The 22,349-nt window shown below is 37.5% G+C and overlaps 2 protein-coding genes across 2 annotated transcripts in view; both read right to left on the bottom strand.

Moving 5' to 3' along the window:
* LOC117412507 (semaphorin-3D-like) overlaps positions 1-10,067 on the bottom strand; it is a 48,458-nt gene extending 38,391 nt beyond the window's left edge. The window contains exon 1 of the mRNA XM_034020964.3: positions 9,929-10,067. The gene's annotated coding sequence lies outside the window, so the exon portion shown is untranslated. The remainder of the gene's footprint in view (positions 1-9,928) is intronic.
* A 1,327-nt stretch (positions 10,068-11,394) lies between these two features.
* LOC117412631 (protein SSUH2 homolog) lies at positions 11,395-21,834 on the bottom strand. Its single transcript, XM_034021153.3, has 12 exons — positions 21,666-21,834; positions 17,818-17,916; positions 17,336-17,420; positions 16,747-16,876; positions 16,076-16,136; positions 15,860-15,984; positions 15,661-15,723; positions 14,887-14,966; positions 14,463-14,555; positions 13,652-13,757; positions 13,238-13,345; positions 11,395-12,617 (listed from the first exon to the last, which is right to left on the bottom strand). Exons 1-12 carry the CDS (start codon positions 21,688-21,690, stop codon positions 12,483-12,485), a joined length of 1,110 nt encoding a protein of 369 aa, XP_033877044.3. The 5' UTR covers positions 21,691-21,834; the 3' UTR covers positions 11,395-12,482.
* Between the last annotated feature and the right edge of the window lie 515 nt (positions 21,835-22,349).

The raw sequence follows: 22,349 nt of genomic DNA on the forward strand, positions 1-22,349 counted from the left end.
GAAAATCACTCCTTATTAGATCCTGTCTATTTAGTATTGCTTTCAACTTGTACTCAGCCCAATTTTATTTCTTTTTGTGCCACAAGGTTATCCATTTAGGACCTAACCATAATTAAAAAGGCCTTATGGGGCTCCCGAGTGGTGCATCCAGTAAAGTTACTCCGCGTGGAGTGCAGGGGACGGCACACAATTGTCCGGGGGGGGGAGGGCTTAGGTCGGCCAGGGTGTCCTCGGCTCACTGTGCACCAGTGACCCCTGTAGTCTGGATGGGCACCTGCAGGCTTGCCTGTAAGCTGTCCAGAGCTGCGTTGTCCTCCGACGCTGTAGCTCTGAGGTGGCTGCATGGTGAGTCTGCAGTGTGATAAGAAGCGGTCGACTGACAGCGTCTTCGCCACTCCAGAGTCAGTGCAGGGGTGGTAGCGGTGAGCTGAACTTAAATAATAATTTGATATTCTAAATTGGGAGAAAATAATAAAAAATAATTGGCGACTACTAAATTAAAAAAAAGGCCTTATATGCATTACCTGATGTGTCCATTTCAACTTTTGCAATACTTTTTTTTTTAATCCTTTTGGAATTGTTTTATTTTTTATTCATACTAATTCATTCTAAGCATTTTCTCTGGTGCAAATTGTACATCACTTCAAGGCATCTGCCTACGTGAATTGAACAATTCAACTACAAAATGTGTTGCTGTTTGTTGCTGCTTCAGAGCACCAGTGTTTTTTTCAGCAAAATATTTTTTAGACAGTATATACCTAAATAAATACAAACTTCCTTATTACAGTACATCCGAGAATTTTAGTCATGGATGCAGAGCTATCCACTGGTGTAACCATGCTGACTAAAGAATTAATTTACAATCCTCTGCCTGCTTGGAAAGCACAGCCAATTTACCAGTGCAATGAGACAGAGGCAGGTCACGGAGTGAATATCTCACAGTCATTATAGACACATTTATCTCTGTGTCTGTCAAAGGTAAAACCCGGGTATGGCTACAATGATTTATATTAAAATTCCAAATGCTACAGTGACCTTTTGCCTTCCTCCACATCCAAATAAACCATTATTATAAGAATCTTGAAAATATGTCACATAACATGGTCTCTCTAATAGACTAAAACTTCAAATACCCAACAAGTTTCCACAATTCCACTGTACCCATAGAAAGACCAAATTAGAAAACAAGGTATTTTCCTGAAATTAGGTGAAAACATTTCCTGACAGGTCTCCAAAGTTTAAGCCCCCTATAAGTATGTGCCCAAGGGAAGATTAATTAGTCTGACATTTGCTCAAATTGCGGGGTATCAGTGCACAGTCTAGTGTGCATTTCCAGCTAATTAGGGAGTGTAGTTGGGGAATGTTTTAAAGTGGAATACGAAAGTACTGGACAACTGCAGTAAGGAAGGGTGTCTTTGCAGTATTGACAACAAAGATTTCTGAAATTGTTATTTTTAGAAATCGAGAATTGAATCTATTTTACAAGAACAGAGGCTGTGTCAACCATGTTAGTGTTTTATTTCAGCAGACGACTCACAAACAAAATGTGATAAGCTTGCTTTTTTAATTTTGTGCAGAGTGCAACGGCAGGAAAATAAAAATATAATAGTTCAATTCTTTAGGGTGCTTCTCAACGGTAGCTCCAATAGTACGAGTCATTGGTAGATTACAGGGCAGCAACGCTTTCTTAATGATACAATGATACACACACTGGTAAACCCTTGCAGTGCCATTATTGTGCATATCAATGCCAGTGCACTACCATATCATAAACACTGCAATGTTTCTTCAAAATCCAATTTATTTCTATTACTGGTATATACACTCCTCCCCCTTTATAATGCTGTAGTCTGCAACCATAGTTAAGAGACCGTGCTATTTGTGTTCTGCCTTATAACGAGAATACTAGTGTTAGTTTAATGGCATTCTGGGGAAAATGGGAGCCATGACCATATCGCTATAGAGCCTGTTCCGCAGTATAAAGGGCTGTCTTATAAAGGGGGTGCTCTGTATATTTCTATTGTATCTCAATAGTATTTTCCTCTGTAAGGGTCCTCTGAGGGCATCACTGCACCACCTAAGTTTATCTTTGCATAATGAGTACATTATCTGTTTTCATGAAGGGTTACAGGATTGCTCTAACAGGTGCAGCTGCTTAATCCCCATTAATTGAGTCAATCTTCCTGGGTGTACGAGTGATTCTGATACTGTTAATGGATTTCTGCAAATTTCACTCATTTAAAATGCTGTTAATAAAAATCAGTAGCAATTAACAGAAGGGGTGTTCTCTACTGAGGAGTTCCCATAACAACTGCTTATACTCCCTGGTTTTGGAAGTCAGTACAAAAAACGTTCTCATATTTACCATGAATTTTCCATGTATTTACCATGGTGTTTTTACATTGTATGTCTTTGCTACCCTTTACGATCTTAGACATTACAGTATTGGTATTCTCCCCTGACACAAGAACATATGAGAATACTTAGGAGCTTAAAATGCTTCCTGTTATCCTGGCTTACAAGCTCCATTAGCTTACACAAGGGTGAGCGATGGGTGTAACCCAAAGCAGAGACTCTCTGGCAAGCTTAAAGTTTAGATAAGGAAATGTTACAAATGATCAGGAGGGGAGTCGTGGTATTACAGTAATTTCACTCCCCGTCTCTGTGTAAAGAGTGTTTCCATTTATTCTTCCAAACGTCATATTGATAGGGACTTTTATTTATTAGCAAGGGAACCTATAAAGACATTCATGAAGATTAAGTGAAGACGTTCTCTTAACAGAGTATGAGTGAAAACGTGAAATAACTTTGCAGTAATCCTCCATCCATGATTATGTTTCAAAACAAATGATGCGAGAAAGACGTAAAAGTCAGAGGGTGTTCACTGATTCACACGTGTGTCTCAATCCTTGGGCCACATCTGGATAGTCCAGAGCAGTGTTATACACTTGTGTCCATGCCAATAAAGGTCCAGGTGGTGAGAAGTACTGCTCAGTTCATTCATTAATGCTCTTACTGATCTTTGTTATAAAATGTTACTTTACTGAAAATGTCATGCTTGCATTTTGTGCTGTCGTAAAATGTAATAGTTTCAAATTAAATTATAATTAATTGAGCCTTTTACTTTATAATCTGTTATTCTACATTTAGCATCCACTGAAGATTTTACTGGAAAAGGTGAATAAAAAGAATTTAAAAAAATTGTAAACAGGACCTTTCCTGCATGTTGGACCTCTAAAAATGTTATATATTTGTTGATGGATGTTATTGAGTTTGTTGATCACTTTGGTTGCTGTGTATCCTAGACCCAAGACCACACTTGACAATAAATCCAGTTTTGAATGGGGTCTGAATCATGCCTCTTCTGTCTGAGGGGGGAATAAGGAGTGACCACCTGCCTTCACTTCCATTGTATCTTCCGGTAAACGATAGCTCCCCACCCAGTGCAAGATTAGCGATTCTTCACAGCCAGCATCAGAATAGTCAATCTGGTGCTCTAATGAGTAGCATTTGTCAGCAGATTCAAATCAGTCAACACAGTGAAGCGCTCATTAGCACACATTCCTGTCGTACTTGAAGATGAAGATATTCACCTGTTCTCAGTAGTTCAATGATTTATACTTTCCAGCTGAGACTGGGAACCAGCAATGCTGCACTTGTACCCATATACAGAAGGCTAAAACTGTGGCAAAACCGTGGCAAAACTGTGTGTGAATCATTTGAGGAGCTTAGCAGAGACTTGAGGCATCTTCCGTGGCCACCACAACCCCTAGAGATCTCAAAACAATTGAGCATGTTTGGGAGCAACTTCAATGATGCATTTGTCATCACGATCCTCTGCATCAATTGCATGATATATTAATGACTGAATAGATGGACATCCCTGGAGACACCTTCCAGCACATTGTTGATTCTATGCCAAGTGTTATGAAGGATGTATTATACTGGCCCAACCCAATATAATACAAATCCTTCAGGCCTACCATAACATATTCTGTTCATACTGTACTATTCAAACTGTCAGAGTTGTCGCTAGTGCTTTATTGAATCTATTGAGCTCTTAAATTGAGGGAGGAAGAGTGTTAGCAAGGGTGATGCCAAATTTAGTTTCTGGGTGTCCTCTTGTAAAACTTTGCCTCCCGTTTCATTGCTTTTGAAGATTAGGAATTTCTGATTTCTTTGTAAATCAGGGAATGGTAAAATCATCCCTTTCAGAAAAATGACTATGAGACCGACTGATTTACCAGGATAAAACATTTCTGATAATGGGATGGCATTTTGGAAACGGTAGTTCAAGTGCACACACTATTTTTACGTTTCATACAAAACTTAATAAAAATAAACAGTAGTAGTATACATTACTGTAGCCATTTTAACTTAAAGCACAACTCAACAGGTAGACAGTAGAACCAGAACCAGACTTCTATGCTCCTTCTAAGGTCAGGAACACAAAGACTCAGGTCTGGTGGGTCACTCTTGATTTCAGCTGTTAGTAACTGCGGCTGTTTCATCCGTGTGCACAACTTTGCAATAAAACAAAGAGTTACTAAATGAATACTCAGTGCAATGTAATCATTCCTAGCAGATTTAAGGATAATCTTTCCTTCTGCTTTGGATTGCAAGCAGCCTCTAATTAAGAGTCCTTTTCCCCAGGCGAGCTTGTTAAAAGCAGGTCACGTCATTCTCATGCCTATGTGGCCAGGTATGGGGGGGAGTGGGTGTAAGACTACACAGATACATTTCCCTTGGTTAGATCCTGTGGATTAAAATCCAGAAGACCACGTTAAGTGCTAATACAAGTCCTATCCTGTTGATGGACTATTTCAAAATAAATTGCTGCCAAAAATGTGACAGTTTGGAGTACATCCAGGACAAACAGAAAGTATAATACATTGTTTTTAAATGTGTGCAGTGTGTATGTATGTATGTACGTATGTTCTTTTAACTTTAAAATGTGGTAGTAACCAAGACCCACGGTTAACACTAATGTTATACAGCACTAAGAAATCAAAAAGATGAGTGTAAACTTGCCTTTGGAATAGCAGTTAGTCCAAGATAAGTACTGATCTGTGAAGGCAGCTGTTAAAGACTTATGTAAAGCAGCAGCAGGTTTAGGGAGCAGTGAAGACCCTCAGTTGAGCATAGCTTACTTTTGGCAGCCATGCTTTTGCAAGTTTATAAAGAATGCTCAAATATTTTAAACATGTTTTGGCTGAGAGTGTACACTGTGCCCCCTCCCCCGCCCCATCTTCTTCTTCTCCTGGCAGTCTCTGCTGAGATAACACAGGCACAGGTTTCTGGGGAGAAGGGTGGTACAGCAGTAACACCACTGTCCTAAATCCCTAGAGGGGGGTCAGGGTTAATTCAAGGAAAAACTGAACGTGATTTTTTTTTTTTGTGGGCAAACATTTGACAGCTAAAGTGGTGCTGAAGACAGGCTGGGTCTTTTAGGTAAACGCAGGAAGCTAATAATAAACGTGGCTGTACGAGAAAAAATAGTTTCGGGACTATTTCTAGCGAGCACTGAATTCTGTTAGACATAAAGAAGACAAGGATGTGTTGAAATCAAATCCCTGTAGATGTACCAAGAGTATTTTCAGAGGATTATGTAAAACGGAAACCAAAACAGTTTTACTAACATAATTATATTTTCTCTGTGGCTGGTAGTGTAACTTAATTTCTAATTTGTTTCACATGTTGTTGTTTAGTTTTATTTTTGTTTTAAATAATGTAAAATGTGCTAGTAAGATTGTTAACATTGACATATGCACAAAATATTACAATTATTGCCTTTTATTAATGGCAAGTACCATAAAATACAGCAGAGATACCTTGACACAAAAAGGTGGGCTCTATGCATGGCATTTAAGCCTGGTACCTGAAATATATATTCTATTTGCAAAAATAAAAAAAAAATATATTTACACTTTGTGACATTGCTAATGGGCATTTTGTTTTCACTACACCTTTTCAGTGAAAAGATTTTAGTTTGGAATTTTTCGGATTGAGTTACAATTTATTAAACTATTTTGGTACAGAGGGGTTGTAGTTAAGTCAAACCTATTACACTATCACAGATAACCAGCTTTATGATAATGTGTTTTTTTCAGCACTGTTAATTGACAGCAATTGGAAACTTTCCATGTTATTCTGAAAAAACACATTTTACTTAAAAAATCTGATAATTACTTGCTTCCCTGAGCTCATAATTATTTCTAGTGGTTATAATTATTATTTAAATAATCTAGAGAATATTTCTAGCGAGCACTCTGTTAGATGACAATTGCATGTTGAAATCAAATCCCTGTCTTAGATACAACAGGAGGTTATTTTCAGAGGATTTTGAGAAACTGCAAAGGATTTTGTTTCAGTAAATGTGCCGAAAATGTGATTTGCTTTTTATTAACTTTCATTCAACATATGTTACCAAGCTATAAAAATAACCCGACAGTATCTGTCCCAAGATTAATCACAACTGGATAAGCACCTTCCATTTACAATTTAAGTCCAAAAGACGAATAGGCACCTCTTTAAACCTCCAGATTCTGATATCTCAATAAAAAGTATTGCATAGTTTTGAATTACAATTGTATAAATGACTCTCTAGATATATAAAACTCTTAAGTGCGACATACATTAGTACAGAGATTTAAAGAAAAATGCCTTGTCAAACGAAGTAGTTTTCAAGCATATCTTTGTATGTTTTCTACTCAAAACAGCTTTCCACTTGCTCCTCCTTGCCTCCTGCATATCTGTCTTATTCTATGCCCCTGGTTACAATTACTGGATGTTGGTTTGTTAGGAGAAGCACAGAGCCAGACTTCACAATTTAAATCTTTTTGCTTCTATAGCCCTAAGCCTCTATGCTCCTGGAATTCTTTTCCTAAGCCTGCATTGACTGAAGGCTTACTGCTAGTCTTTTTTAAATAGATGTTTTAAAGCAGGTTGTTTAACCGTGCTAGCTGTGCCTGTTGACTGTACTTGCCTGTTAAAGGTGTAGTTATTTTGCTTGTAACCAGGCGCTTATGTTTAAAATATCATGGCTTTCTGTAAAATGTTATCAGTATAGCAAAAGTACCAATTAGAATAAGATGACCACCTTTTTGCTTCATGTCATTGGTACAGTATAAGTCTATTGAGCTGATTCCAAGGGGAAGCAGGTATCAGGGGCAGGAAGCTTTAGATAGAGCTAAAACAACATTTAGGGAACATAAACAACCTATATACAAAACATATACAAAGTCTACTGTTTAATTTTCTAATGAAATGTGATTCCTGGGTGACTGGTTACATCTTCCATAGTTACCTGTCTGTACACTTTATCTGGAACTAGACCATGTTGGCTCAGCAGCTTGTTTACATTTAAAGAAGTTAGCTACAGGCGAGCACAAGGAAAAGTCAGCAACTAAGAATGTTTTTTGCTTTCTGTTTTTGGAAATGGGTTTAAAGCCAAGCTATATTCCCATTGCCCCTTTTCTAACTTTTACAATCAGCTGGATATGTTAAGAAGCTGCTTGATGACATTCTGGGATTAATAAGCTACGAACAACCAAACGAGCAAGATGGGCCGAATGGCCTCCACTTGTTTGTAAACTTTCTTATGTTCTTATTTAGGTTGTTGTATATTTAAAATAATTAAGAAACTACACTAAAAGAAACCCTTGTGAATTCACAAATAACTGCAACTTGTCTTTAATACCCCATGCATATATTAAAGTAAGATTGTTAGTTGGGCTCTTGCTGTCAACTTGAATACAAAGTTGAATCTCTGAAATGGAATCCCTTAGAAGCGTCAGGCCAGAGGGTATTCTTAATGCATCGAGGCTCTTCACTTGAGCCCCAGTGCCAGAAGGAGAATACTGAGTTATGAGAGCTCCACTGCTAAAAGGAGGATTAAAACTGTGAGGACAATGCAGACAGTTTTCAGAACTCAATCAGGGGATCTGTCTAACTATGGAGGGAGGGACGCAAGTGCTAGCCATGCGGGGTAAAAAAATACCTTCACATATCTAACACTATTTGATAGGGTAGTTAACTTCAATAGACATCCAACAGAAGCAACCTAGAACAACAGTTTTTGACGGTCCTACAAAGCAGTCTGCTCAGACGGTGCTTCACCATTCATTTTCGATAAGGGGGGCTGCTTTCTGGGAAACTTTTTCCTTGCCAGAATCCTAGATGAATGGTGTATCAGCGCCAATAAGCGCAGTCCCAGGCAGAAAGAAAATACAACTTGACCCTGAGATGGTATTGTCCCCACCTACTAGAAGATTGAATCTTTTACTTGTGCCCCTCAAGTGCACTTGCCTTTAGAGAAACTGCAGACAAACACATCCACCCTCACAGGCCTCCTGTGCTGTCTTCCCTGGCAAGGGAGGGGTTGCCATGGAAACCAGGAGGCAGTTCCAATGACAGCAAAAACCCAACACTACCAAAATATTCTCTGGAGAAGTTAAAATCTTAAATTGTAAAATAGAAAACAAAAAGTCAATAGTAAAATAATTATATTTTCTCTGTGGCTGGTGATGTTACTTAATTTCTTTCACATGTTGTTTAGTTTTATTTTAAAATATTACAATTACTGCCTTCAGTTTTTATTAATTGTTTTGCCTTCAACTAAGTTAATGACATGTAGCATAATATATTGCAGATACCTTGATGTATATATGACAGAAATATTTACAATAGATGATAAAAAAATATTTTATAAATCACATATTTGTTAAGAATTACCAGAAGATGTAAAGTGATGCTACATTCATGGTTGTTACTGTAATGGACCCCATGTGTGTGCCCTTGAAATTTAACACAGATCACCTCAAAACATCACTGCTTGGGCAGCACACCCTTCCAATCCTAGGGATTACCTGTCAGCTTTGTGACTGCCTGCAGGTTGGTAACAATTTCAAATAACTTGTAATTAGAATTCTTTGATCTTTGTGGAATTCCTGATTCACACTCGGTTTTGTTTTCCCATACCTTTTCAGTCTTGAAAGTGAAAAGATTTTACTTCAGGATTTTTCTGATTGGTATACAAATTATGAAACTATTTTGGCCAAACCTTAAGTCAAACTTTACACTATTAGTGATAACTAGCTTAGTCATAATGTGTAGGAGTTTTTTTTTGTTGTTGTTTTTTTTCACCACGGTTTATTGACAGCCAATCAAAACTTTCCATGTTATTTTGAAAGAACACATTATACTTCAACAATCGGATCATTAAATTGCTTTCCTGAGCTCATAATTATTTCTTATATTATATTGTTGTCGATTCTATGGAACCTGTCACATGGGCTGGAAAGTATTGAAAATGTAATCTTACTTTAAAAAAAAAAAAAAAAAATTAGGATTTGTTAAGTATGCAGTGGTATTAAAACTTGATATATTTATATATCCATTTTTAATTCTGAGCCTTATTCACAAAGCTCTAAAGGACAGTTTTAAGGAAATACAAGTTTTAACACGTGCCAATACAGTATTTGTATTGCTTTTTTTTATTTTAAAAACGTTTTAAAATTTTAAGCATTTTAAATACGTCACTTCAAAATAAAATTGAATACGTCAAACCTAGCCAGTATGAAACTAGGCCATTTGTCCTCTTAAAGTTTAAACCACAGAATGATATGACAGACTGATATCACTTGCTAGCACTTGCGTCCTTTCCAGCCACTTCTTGCTCAATGTACTGTACACATACAAAAAACCGGCAACAAACTAAATTTTAACAAGAGTTAAAAACCCTTCAAAATGCTAATTCAATTGTTTATTGTCTATTCTACACGTTTACAAGTAAAATAAGAAAGTGTGGAAATGGCTTGTTATTTATTGTTATTGTAAATCTTACACTAATTCAATTAAAAAAACGTAATTCTAAACAAAATGTTGTTTAGAATTACTCCTTACAAATACATACGGTACAGAAACTTACCAGATGGAATTTTGTAGACTCGCTTGCTGTGTGAGGTATTCCAAATAAGACCCCTTCTGAGCTAAATGACTTTCCACATCAAGCTCATTCTGTTCACATGGATTAATTTACTCGAGAGGACGGCTGTAGGTTTTACCGAAGTTACGTCACTCAGACCGGCCCCATTCATAAAAAAAAATGATAAACAAAAGCTACACGTGGGGAGTAAAACCTCGCCCTTACTGCACCCCCTTCGCTTCATAATCTCCATCAGGTTACGGTATTCGTTCTGCATGTTCACATACCTCTACACCTTAACACTCTCAAGCTGTTTATTTCATTAAGATACAGCTATCATCTTTTTAAAGCTGAATGTTTTATACTAATGGTAAAGCCTTCATATTTCTGGTTTGTGCAAATATATATATATATATATATATATATATATATATATATATATATATGTGTGTGTGTGTGTGTGTGTGTGTGTGTGTGTGTGTGTGTGTGTGTGTGTGTGTGCGTGTGTGTGTGTGTGTGTGTGTGTGTGTTCTAGCTTATTAGCAATGTCTGTTTGTGTCAGTGGCTGTTCAACTGCCTCCTGATACCTCTCTATCAATTTTCGTTCGTCTATCTGAAGTGTAAACCTGGAACTGTACGTTATATTTTCAATGTGCACGAAACAGAGTGCCCACTAGAGGGAGGTTCTGCACCAAATTGACAGTTGCACTGCAAAATGTTTGCTTTTGTGTCGTTATTGTAGCTGATGCTAGACCCCTGTATGTGATTCATGCGTTCATTAAAACACGAAGTCTATTGTGAGTTGTTTGAATTTTTGTAAAAAGCATTCATTAAACAGTTTGTTTGAAATATGCATTCTGTTTGTAATTCTGTATCTTCTTTCAAGCTAACTATCTTATTTTTCATCCCTGGCGTGCATTTTGAAAGTCACTGTTCACTCCACAACTCTACTGAAGTCAAAAAAAAAGAATAAGACGACAGTATTTTAATACAAATTGCGATTTGTTGCTATGTCATTTAGCCTTCCAGTCCTCCCAAGATCCCACCTTATCTTAGCGCCGTATGTTAACATGCAGTCGGAAATCACGTTGGAAGCTCACGGGACTCCCAGGTCTCAGTCTGAGGTACTGTATACATATATGGAAAATGTTTTTCAATAAATGAGTTATTTTTATAACTACTGTATATCAAATTTTTTGACAAAAAATAATCCAGAACTGAAGGGGTTAAAAAACAGGAATATATATATATATATATATATATATATATATATATATATATATATATATATATATATATATATATATATATATATATATATAAAACATGACAGCGCTGCCCCATCTGGCAAAAAAGATGTACTGCATCTATGCCCCTTGTGGTACCAAGGAACCATGCTGAGGTTATCAATGTAGTAACCACAAGCACAAGCACAAGCACAAGCACAAGCACAAGTACAAAGACACAAATGATTTGCAACTTTATGCAACAGCATAAAGTTTTTTTTATTTTTTAAATTCTTTAAAAGTTTGTACACAACACAACGACAAGTCATAAGCATTGTTAAGTATTGTGTGAAGTTTAGATGATACAGACTTTTTTATTTCAAACATTATCTTGACTGAAATTATTTTAGATATGATTCATATGTATTTCTTATAAACAAAATAAGAGTATTATTCAATAGAATAAGTAGTGTTACAGGCAACTATAAATATACAATTGCACTAAAATCAATACACTTTTAAATGTGTAAATTCATTACAGAAAATACATTGTTATTATTATTACAAGCAATATTATTTTTAAAAAGTTCTGTTTGCAAATTAAAATATGTGTGAGACCCAAGAAAGTATGACCTGTTTGGTGTAATCAATAAATGTTAAGATACAATGGTGTAAGATGGTTTTGTAAGCAAAGATAACAAGGGCTTTCATCTACCTAAAGATAGAGAATATGTGGTCTGGTGTATTGAGGAAGTGTTATCTATCCGCTGTAGTTGTTAAGTCTCTGCATGATCCAGTCTCTTCTTATCTTGGAGAATTGAAATTGAGTCCCCACCATTTCTGGTACCTTTGTTCATAAAGTTTCTTAATACAAAGCTGCAGACTTGCTTTCTTCTTTCAGGCCCTGTGACAGGAAGACGTCACAGCCCAGGCTGGTGAATATCAGGAAGAGATTCGGGGGCAGAGATGGCAAGTTTAAACACACTATTGCGTTTTTTAATCCAACACATTAACAAAACAAACTGGTACAAACACTAACCAAAACACACTGGTTAAAATAAAAGGCACAAGGGCCAAAACAAAAGGACTATACAAAACACTCACAGACGTAAATAAAACAGGATGAACGGCACAGCACAAAACACGAAAAACACTTCACCACATACCTCTAACACCAGCATTACCTCTAACACACTAACCACGCTAACACCAGTCATCACCTTATTTATACACCACGTGTTTTTGCAGGGAGTATTTTAACTGCCTCCCTGTCACCCACTATTCCCCAGACCCCCCCCCCGGGTACCCCATCACAGGAACATATCCACACTTCACAGGATACTGCAGCTGGATGGGTATTTTGGTGCATGAACCTTGTTCTCAATACCATACACAAAGTAATTGTATTCCTGTTCTTTATATTCATAAAAGGCCTGAGTCAGAGGAATCAGCTCAATGGTTTGGCGCTGCAAAAAAAGAAAAGGTACTTTAGTTCACAGGATCCTCGGCAATCAAACACATTAAACATGTATTGGCAACAAATCTCACGTGCAGTATTTACACTTTGAGAGAATACACTGGGTGCAGCATTGCATAGGTTTATATGGCGTACAAAAACACAAGAGGGGGCAAGCCTTTAAAACAATATTTTTTAAATAATATGTTTGTGTCAAAGCAATTATTTTTGTAGCCCCCTTTTCCAATTTTGACCAAAATGAAATTGATGGCGCCGAGGCATTGACAAGAGCACTATTTGAGCACTTTGCTAAGTATGTGTTGGGAATAAAAACAAAATGCTGATTTAAAATATATTTTCACAAACCATTATGACATCTACTGATAAACAAAGGCTAGATCCCAACGTTCCCGACTGAGCCAACTTCAACATCTGTTTCACAGAAGCTAGCAGTAATAATATACACACACCCAGAGACAGATGTCAGAAACCAGCACAATCGGGACCCAGAAACAGACAAATTACGCATTTGCAGCTTTTGCCTCCCAGTATCACTCTGTTGCCGTTCAGCTTTGTTAACTTTCACACAAAGCATACAGGTTTAGCTATCAGTAAAAGGTGTCTGCCCACCTGTTGAAGGATATGCATGCTTCGTGAGAACCTGGCCATGTGTTCATCATTCCCTCTCTTGGAGGCGTCGCAAATTTCTTTTTCAGGAAAACCCACTATCGGATAAACCTAGGGGGGAAAAACACCTTATAACCAACACACACACAAATTATTATCAACCCCCAGCATTGCTTCATTGCTGTATATTTGCTTTTATAACTATTATACAATTATATGGTCCATAAATATCTTCATTAAAACAAAAGTGTAAAGTTGATTTTAGAAATCTTTTGATTTCCTAAGTATTTGCAAACAGCCTAAGTAAAGTGCATCAATTACAAGCTCTGACACCTGTTTCATCAAGAATGACAAACTGTAATGCAATCTATTGCAACAGAAGTAGTAAGGAGGGAACAGGAAACTGTATTTTCTTACCAGAGCACTTTCATCAACAAAAAATTTATCTCCATTGACTTTTTCAAATAGTTTCACTGGAAAACCAGGGCATTGATCAGGTACATGCTCATAAATCTGGTTTTTCCTGTTGAGAGAGGCAGCTTTAATTATAATGAAGAGTTTTGTACTAATTAGTTCCTTGTTTAAAAAAGCCTGCCTCCATGCTGGCTCAGTAATGCTACTTGCAACAAATTGGAAAAGGTTATCCTGGTGACTGTCTCTGCTTGGGCCTTAGAATACATGGATATCACTGATAGGGCCTGTTATTTACCTCCCACAAACACACACATACACACACACACACTGCCAGTAATTCGTTTTGGAGCTAACTGAAGATAACAGACTCACTGTATAGCCAGGCTGTTGTGTGGTAGGCAGCATTACCGTATGTGTTATAAACTTCCCCAGGAATTTCTAACCTAGTGATTCAATCCAAGGTACTTAAATGTAGGTTGGTTTGACTGTGGACTTCGTATTGCCAATGCTCTGTTGTGGTCTATACTGCTTTCACATTTTGTGTTGCTGGCTACTATACGCGTTAACTCTGCAGCTGTCTTCTTCCTGCAACAGTTGCTTCCTTATAATTGCTTTATTCCGGAATACTAACGCAACATCTAATCAGGTACCTGCCACCATACATATTCTGATAAATAAACTTACAGTTTCAGTGCTTAACTATGGTAACTATGCCCTCAGATAGTCTTGTTGTTACATGATTCATTGGTAATCGGAGAACACACAAGCATAGCAGAGGTATCAGGGAATATCACATTTTGTAAAATGTCTTTACCAGGTTACTATCAACTGAATGAAGTGCATTAGATTTCTGTGTCCTTTGCAAATGTCACATGTTTTAGTACCTCGTCCTGAACAGCGAGAGCACCTGGGGAAAAAACAAAAACACTGCAGTCGTGAATATGGACAGTGAAGAAAACAGAGATAAGAGGCAGTCATCACTGAGGAATAACCCATATGTTATACACATGTAGTTCAATACTACATAAACTCATTCATAAGATTACAAATACTGTATTAAATATTTTCACATTTCCACAGGGACGTTAATACTAATGCTGCACAAGAAGCAGGCACCATTAGAACAGAAATTCTACATGACGTTTGTTATGGAACCTTGTAGACAGGCCTGACACCTATCTTATACCAAGTTCTAGTGAAGATTTCTATACGCTAGACATTAGGATCCATTTCTTTACCTTCTACGTCCTGATCCATGACAAAATGTACAATGTTTTCCACTTTTACGCCCCGTTCCAAAACAGGAAGTGCACCGTGTCTACAAAAACCAAAACACATTTGTTTGGATGTTTCAACACTGTTAGTGTGGCCGTAATGTCTGTCTCTTACATCCAGGCATTAGATTTGTTCCACTACACAATGATGACATATCTGAATGGGTTGGAAGAAGCATGCAGTGTATTACAGTGAATCAGCAATGCCAATACCTATAGCAATCAGACACATTCACAAAGTGCAGCCACAGCATTCAACCCATGCTTCACTTTCTCTAAAACCCTGTCAATTGTATCTCCATTGCTGTGCTTTAATGTACTTATTTAACCAGGATATTACTCACAGTGCCCATTTATTTACTGTGAGGTCCCAGGGCATTTAGCTGAATAAATGCAACACAAAATACACAATACATACATAGACCTCAGACAGTCAAACAATTACAGTCACCAAGATCAATAGTCAGGGTAAAATAAATGTTCCAATGATTTAACTTTGAAATACAAGAGATTAAAAAATAAGCAAAGGTGATAAGGAAGCTCATTCCATACGATATGAAAAGTATTTGACTGACTAACACTTCTCACAGTGTACAGATATGAAATATTACACTATTTAGGCAATCTGAAGTAGTTTTATGATGCAATTTAAATACAATTATCAACAAGTGAAAACACCTGCAGGCACCAAGTGGTAAATCCAATTAAGCTTATAAATACAGCAATGGTGTATCTTACCTTACCCCATCCATGACACTGACTGCATCGGACACGGCCTTTCCCATGGCATCGGTGGCACATCTGAAACAATGAGATGTAGGGAATGAAGTTCAACGAAGCTAGAGAACAGAAAGGAAGATCTGATTTTTCTATTTTAATATAGCAACTTGTGATACAATGGCCCGAAGATATTACTCCAGTGTGCAATTGGCTTTACCTTGACAAATGAGGTGTGGGGCACCCTGACTTTCTGGCAATAATCAGTGTACATGGGAGGAACCTCAACCACAACATCCCAGGGTGGGGGAGGAACGCCATACTGAGGTCCATCTACAAGCTGATCTAAAATAAAGGGAACGTTATATAAATACATCAGCTCTTGTTGAAAAAGCATCTCTAACTGTAACCGCTGTGCACTGCATACTTAACTTACTAGTATATGGTTCAAAGGCCCAGGCAGTTCCTCTGGATTCTGTAAATGTTTCCAAGCGATACTTGAAAGAAGAATAAACACTTTTAATGATGACGTTTGTTAGACGATGTAAATCAACACAACACTCAAATATGTGTAATATGCATATCCCAAACGAAACTAAAACAAACATGCAAATAAAGATATATTCAGCACAGTGAGAAGATATCCAGTGATAATGTTACTAATGCTAAACATAATAGACTTGGCTATCACTCTTTATAAGGCAAGACAAGCTTTTACCTTGAATGCATTTTGTTTTTTCCAATATCTGTATTACTGTAAATGTCAAGTAGTCCCTTAATTAATTACGGTTCACTGTACAATAGACTCTCACTAATTTAAACCAGACACCAGGGAGTCACAAGCTCAGGTGTGTCTTAAACTCACAGTAAAACCAGGAATGGATCAAACTGCTATGCAATGGAAGTCTTATTTCCATCCTATCCAGACGCTGTTCAGTTTAGTGATTTGTTTGGAGCATGGCACCATACATAAGTAGCTGTAAATGTAACTTTAATATCAGCTGGTTGTAGTGATATTTAAATTCAGTTTCCACTGTACATCTGCCTTCAGCATGCATTTCATTACGACAACATTCTGGTTTTCCATGACAAATCCATTCGAGTTACCCTGTATGCAGTGAAAGGCGTTAGATCTCGAAAGACGAGTTCCTTTGCTGGTTTACTTCTGTAAGTCCATTTACTGCCAACATACTCCAGGAGGGCTGCTCTCGCTGTGTCTTCAGACACTGTGGGAAGCCTAGAAAAAAAAAAGGGGTCAACCTGGGCCTTTACCTCCTCCAGTGTAAACAGAATTATTATGGGGCAATACATTTTTACTGACCTTTGTGAAATGAATGACGTCACAGAAAACTAAAAACAGTTAAGACCTATATGATATAGAACTGCATTGTTAAATCGTTAAACTTTGAACCTTTAATGTGCTTGTTGGCTTTGTAATCTACAACAGGGGGGTTCGTTCCGAGGACAGTTCTTTTTTTTTTTTTTAAACGTTTTGCATGACACAGGAAAAAACAATCTGATTCAATTTGTTGAAAAGTACTTTACCACATTGATGACTATTGGCCATCATGCCCAAGAGTTTGTTTTTCACATGCACATTTAAATGCTACATACATGGTACCTTTGCAAAATCTGATCAGGAATAAAACATCTATATTTAGAATGGAGTTCATCTTTAAACTCAAAAGGTTCTTACCTGACATGAGGGACAGATGCATTCCGATCATTTTCTGGCTTTGGCACCCTGTCAGAGGGAGGAGGATATATCTTATCTTCACCAACTAAAGGATACAAAAGAAAAAAAAAGTTGTAATCCCTGTTACATCCCCCTAATTGGGCAACAAGTGTGGTGAAAAGGGTGGCTATTGCCAGACTTTTGTATTTTGTATCTATCATAAGAAAAATCACTCATCTTAATCATTTGGAAAAATCAATTTGCTTATAAACAAATATATTATCTCTGTTAATAAAATCTATTGGCTAGTGTTGAATGATATCCACTTGAGACAATTTGTGCGTTCAACGTACAGCATTGAAAAAAAACATCTCTAATTTGGGATTTTAGCTTTCATTCAAATACCAGCTGCCCACATAAGCACAGTGTTGCTCCCTGTTTCACAGTGGTGTTGTCGAGCACTGCAATACCATTAAACACACAGCACCCTAGATGTTGTTTACCTCCCTCTGAGGGCGTCCCTTCATAGCCAGACACTGTATCCAACAGACAAGATGGGGGCGCTGAAGGGCCTTCTTCAGGTGCTTCAGGGTCAAGAACACCTGTGTAAATCAGGCATTAGTTACTGGTACATTGAGAAAATGGACTCTTGCATGTTTTAAAGACTTTAAAACAGTAAACCTCTTTTTTTTTACCGTTTACTCAGTACATTTGCTTTTAAAGTTGTTAGATTTCATTTTAACATTAATTGGGGTAAAAATTGTTTGTCATTACTTTCCACATGCCCAGTGGTGACAGAACAGAAATGTTATTTAAAGTGAGTCAGGGGAAGGAGCGGTTCCTGTATAGATGAATCCTCATACTCTCTTTACTTGATCTGTCGTATCGTAATAGCGGATGCAAGACCAAAAGCACAACGTAGCTCACTGTAGTTCACCAAGTGGTTCTCGAATGAAGAAATGCGTGTGTTTTAAAGTTGGTATCAATACATACCCTCCCCAGGCCATTTCATTTTTGTCTTTTAACAAAATGGTCTATCATGAAATGACAATGCCATCTTCTTATGCATACTACAAGTAGCCTATCACATGTATCATCATTCACACACACTGACCTGCATATCGTGATGCATGTTATAGTGTTACATCCCGACAATTGTTACATCTTGTCTCCACTATAATAGTCAACATTTGAGTACTGTCCAGAAAAATGCTGAACTCGCTAGTCACTAGCCAAGGGAAAAGCCAGGAACCAACAAAATCAGTCATGTGATAATCTACACCAAATCCTATCACTAGGAAACAGAAACAAACCCATTTTACCATGTCTTTTTTTACTATTTTATCTAAGCTTTAGGGTCTCTGCATCTAAATTCTATTATGCTATGGTTCAGGTTCCCACCAAATGTTGTATTATTTTGGGATTGCTGACACTCAATTTGAAATACCAGTAGTAAACAATTCTGGGATCAGCCAATCTGTGCCAGGTTTTTTAATTGAACAATACACCCAAAAATACATTCATATGGTCAGTGGGTGGGTGCCAACAATATAATACAATTTGTTTTAAATTGATTTCATCTTGTTATCAAACTGAAACTGTGAAGCTGAAGATTGGTGCATTCATGCAGGATGCATACATTACATCTAGACCTTCAATCTTCCACAAAGAAGCTCACTTCCTGTGTTACAAGTAACAGAATCCCATCAGAGCCTTGGGGACCTCTCACCTGTACACATGAAATGGATGTGGAGATGATTTCCATCGAACTTGTACCATTTACACGTCAGGATATAGGCCTACTGCCTGAATAACCTGCAAATATGAAGTATCTCAAATGGTGTTTGAGATTTAAGGCTTGATAGTAATACATGGAACAGATAATTGACTAGTTTTATGGCACTCAATAGTGCTATATGTCAACATTGAAGACCTTGAGAAATAAATGTTTGTCATTGAATGTATTAGGTTTCTTTTAGTATGTACAGAAGCATAAGAATATAATCACAACATAAAAGCATGTCCTTTATTTGGGCTGGTACATGTCATTAATCTTGACATATTACTGTACTGTTTTTCGTGTTTACACTGTGTTCATTACAATTCCGTTCCATTGGTTTAAAACAATCAGTCTATTTGCTTGCTGTTCACACTTACCTGGAAGCAAATGGAGTTAGCGTCTTTTTTTTCTTCTTTCAGTCCTGAGTTCATTTGTGCTCACTTTGCAATTTGAAAATGAACTTGGGTTAGTTTTTTATGATTAGTGGACAGGATGTTTACACTGTCTGCAGTGCATCTTGGTATCTTTTTAAACGGCAGCCAAAAGTATACCCCACCTGTGTATCACCAAAAGGTCACCTGTTTGGACCTTACAGAAGAGCTAGTGCCACTGAGATATCAAATGGATACAGCTATAGCCCCTTTCACACTGGGACTCCTATCCGGGATCGGACCCGGGTCCTGGCTACCCAGGCCACAATCCCGCGTAGTGTGAAACCATGTACCTGGGTCGTACCCGCGTTGACCGGGGTACCAGCGACCCACCTCAGGATGTGGGTCTACACACTTTGATCCGGGTTGCGTGAGACAAAATGCTTGACGGCCGTTCCTGAGCCGACGCAATAACAAACAGCCACGCCTGCGTGAAGGTTTCACTTCTGCAAGGAACGTTTCTGTTTATTCTGTTTAGCCATATTTTCTTTGCTTGAGACACAGCATGAGCCAGATTGCAGCAGGGGTGAAGAAACATTTGATCTAATCAACACTTGGGCAGACAGTTCAATCCCAAGAAGCTTGGATGGAAGCATCAGTAACAAGCTGCTTCTGGAGGATTGATACGCGTATTATTTACTTGTGTCTTGTCACCCAGGTCAGCCCTGCCTTATCAAAAGCAGTGCGAAATCGTGTACCTGACCCGCATGACACGGGTCCTGACCTGGGTAGGTTCTGACCTGGGTAGATCATGCCAGTGTGAAAGGGGCTTATATTATATATGTGATGAAGAGACTTTAGAGTCAAGCACCCTGAGGGGTCATGCTTTGCCAGTATCACTCACAGCCCCTGTCATTCTTTTCCACCGGCTGTTTATATTATACACACATATTAATTTTCATAAAGTGCAACCCTGGAGGAAATTGTATGCCAAAAATGAAAAATAAACAAATAAATAAACAAATGTCTATATATTTATGTATTTATATATTTATTCATCATTTTTCTTTCATTTTGGCATAAAATATCCACCATAACCGGGTACACGAAACAAAATGTTATTAATACAGAACATACCTTTGCAAAATTAGGCTACATTAAAATGAGCTCCCTAACTTTAATGTTGTTTTCTCTGTACTGATATACTTGATTTATTATTATGTTCTATTAAATATGTCTTCTGTTGTTTCTCCATATCTCCTGAACACGTCTGTTTTGTTTTCTCCGCCTTTACTACCTTTCAATCCAACCTGTCCATTGATTGAAATCCTGAAATGACGTAGAAACTGCCATCTGCGTCATTAACATATAGGTTTCTCATTTAAATAGGCTACTGAATAGTTATTCCGTCACCTTTATGTAAATCACACACATTCCACCTGTGAAAGAACAGTATAACAGTGTTTCATGTTATGATCGAAACACAACGTTCGGGATAAATCAGGTTAACAGACGCGTCGAGTTTGACTGTCGGAACCTATTCAGGGTCATTGTGTTGTCTGCAATTGAGAACATCGTTAAACCTGGAGTCAATCTGGAAGCTGTCGATTCCTTGTGTTTGAACCTATACTGCAGACTAATGGTATTATTACTGTGCACCGCAACACAGGATTAGCCTGTATACACTACTGTTAATTAGTGTGTCGCAATTCACCGCTTGTTATGTGTATGGTTTGATTCCTGTCTGCAAACGAATTACGTTAGTGTGTTGAAGTTTAGCAAGCGAACCGAACTCATTTGCCAAACGAACTGAGGCAGCCTCTTCAGTTGGACAATTCGGTTCGTTTTCCAAGTGAGCTTTGTTATTCACACATTACACTACACTCCAATCGAACCGAAGGGTGAACCACCACCTCTAACGAACTCAGCGTTAACTGCCATGAAAATGATTTAATTATTGACGCAATTATGTATTCATATAACTTTTGTACAGTCTGTACCAGGCAACTTTTGCATGTAAACTTTAGGAATGGGCTAATTTTCCTACGTGGCTACAAATCCCCAGGCACAGACTTTATCTCTCATACCAAATCAGCAAGTAATACCTTTTCTGTGTCCGAATGCGCTACCTACTAGATAGTGTAGTGGTCAGTAAAATAGCCGAAATAATAGCATTTAATAAAATGTCCGCGTAACTTACCCCCTTCTTCGTCTTTGTTATCCATAAGTAAAAACAAAACAAGAAATACCTTATTCTACTCTAAAACTGTGACAATTAGCTTCAGAAGTTTATCTGTCAAGCGTTTGTTTCTCATTCATGGATTTTATGTACTGTACACCTCCTACTACGCAAGCCTATTACTTCCTTGTGTCAGAAAGCAATTGAAGTCCGTTCCACCGGACATACTGTACTTGTCTTTATTGCCACACCCTTAGCAGTATCCCTTCTCAATTCAATAGGGTTTTGAAAAAATGTGTATGCATGTTGAATCCACTGGAAACTTGGGCTACTGTGGTTTTTAAGATATGAAAATAAAATATATTGGATAATATATATTTTAAATAGATTTATTTAATTAAACAGCAGAAATACTGTAGATATTTTAACTCTGCCTTCTGTTCATTTGCCATTAGCAGTATCCTTGGGGGAATGGTCATTTCACATGGAAAAAACACTGCATTTAAGCTTTAGAATTTGCGTTTTTCACATGCATGTAAATATATATGAATTATAATATATCCATACCATCCATGCAAAGTTTTAATCTTGAATATGCTTTTTTGTTTTTGTTTGTTTTATAACGCCTGTAATTCGGAATAAAATGAGTTTGACATCCATGGAACTATTAAAACTAACCACAGTCTAAAACAGTTAACAAAATGC

The sequence above is a fragment of the Acipenser ruthenus genome, chromosome 16, assembly GCF_902713425.1.
Source record: "Acipenser ruthenus chromosome 16, fAciRut3.2 maternal haplotype, whole genome shotgun sequence".
NCBI classification, from domain to species: Eukaryota; Metazoa; Chordata; class Actinopteri; order Acipenseriformes; family Acipenseridae; genus Acipenser; species Acipenser ruthenus.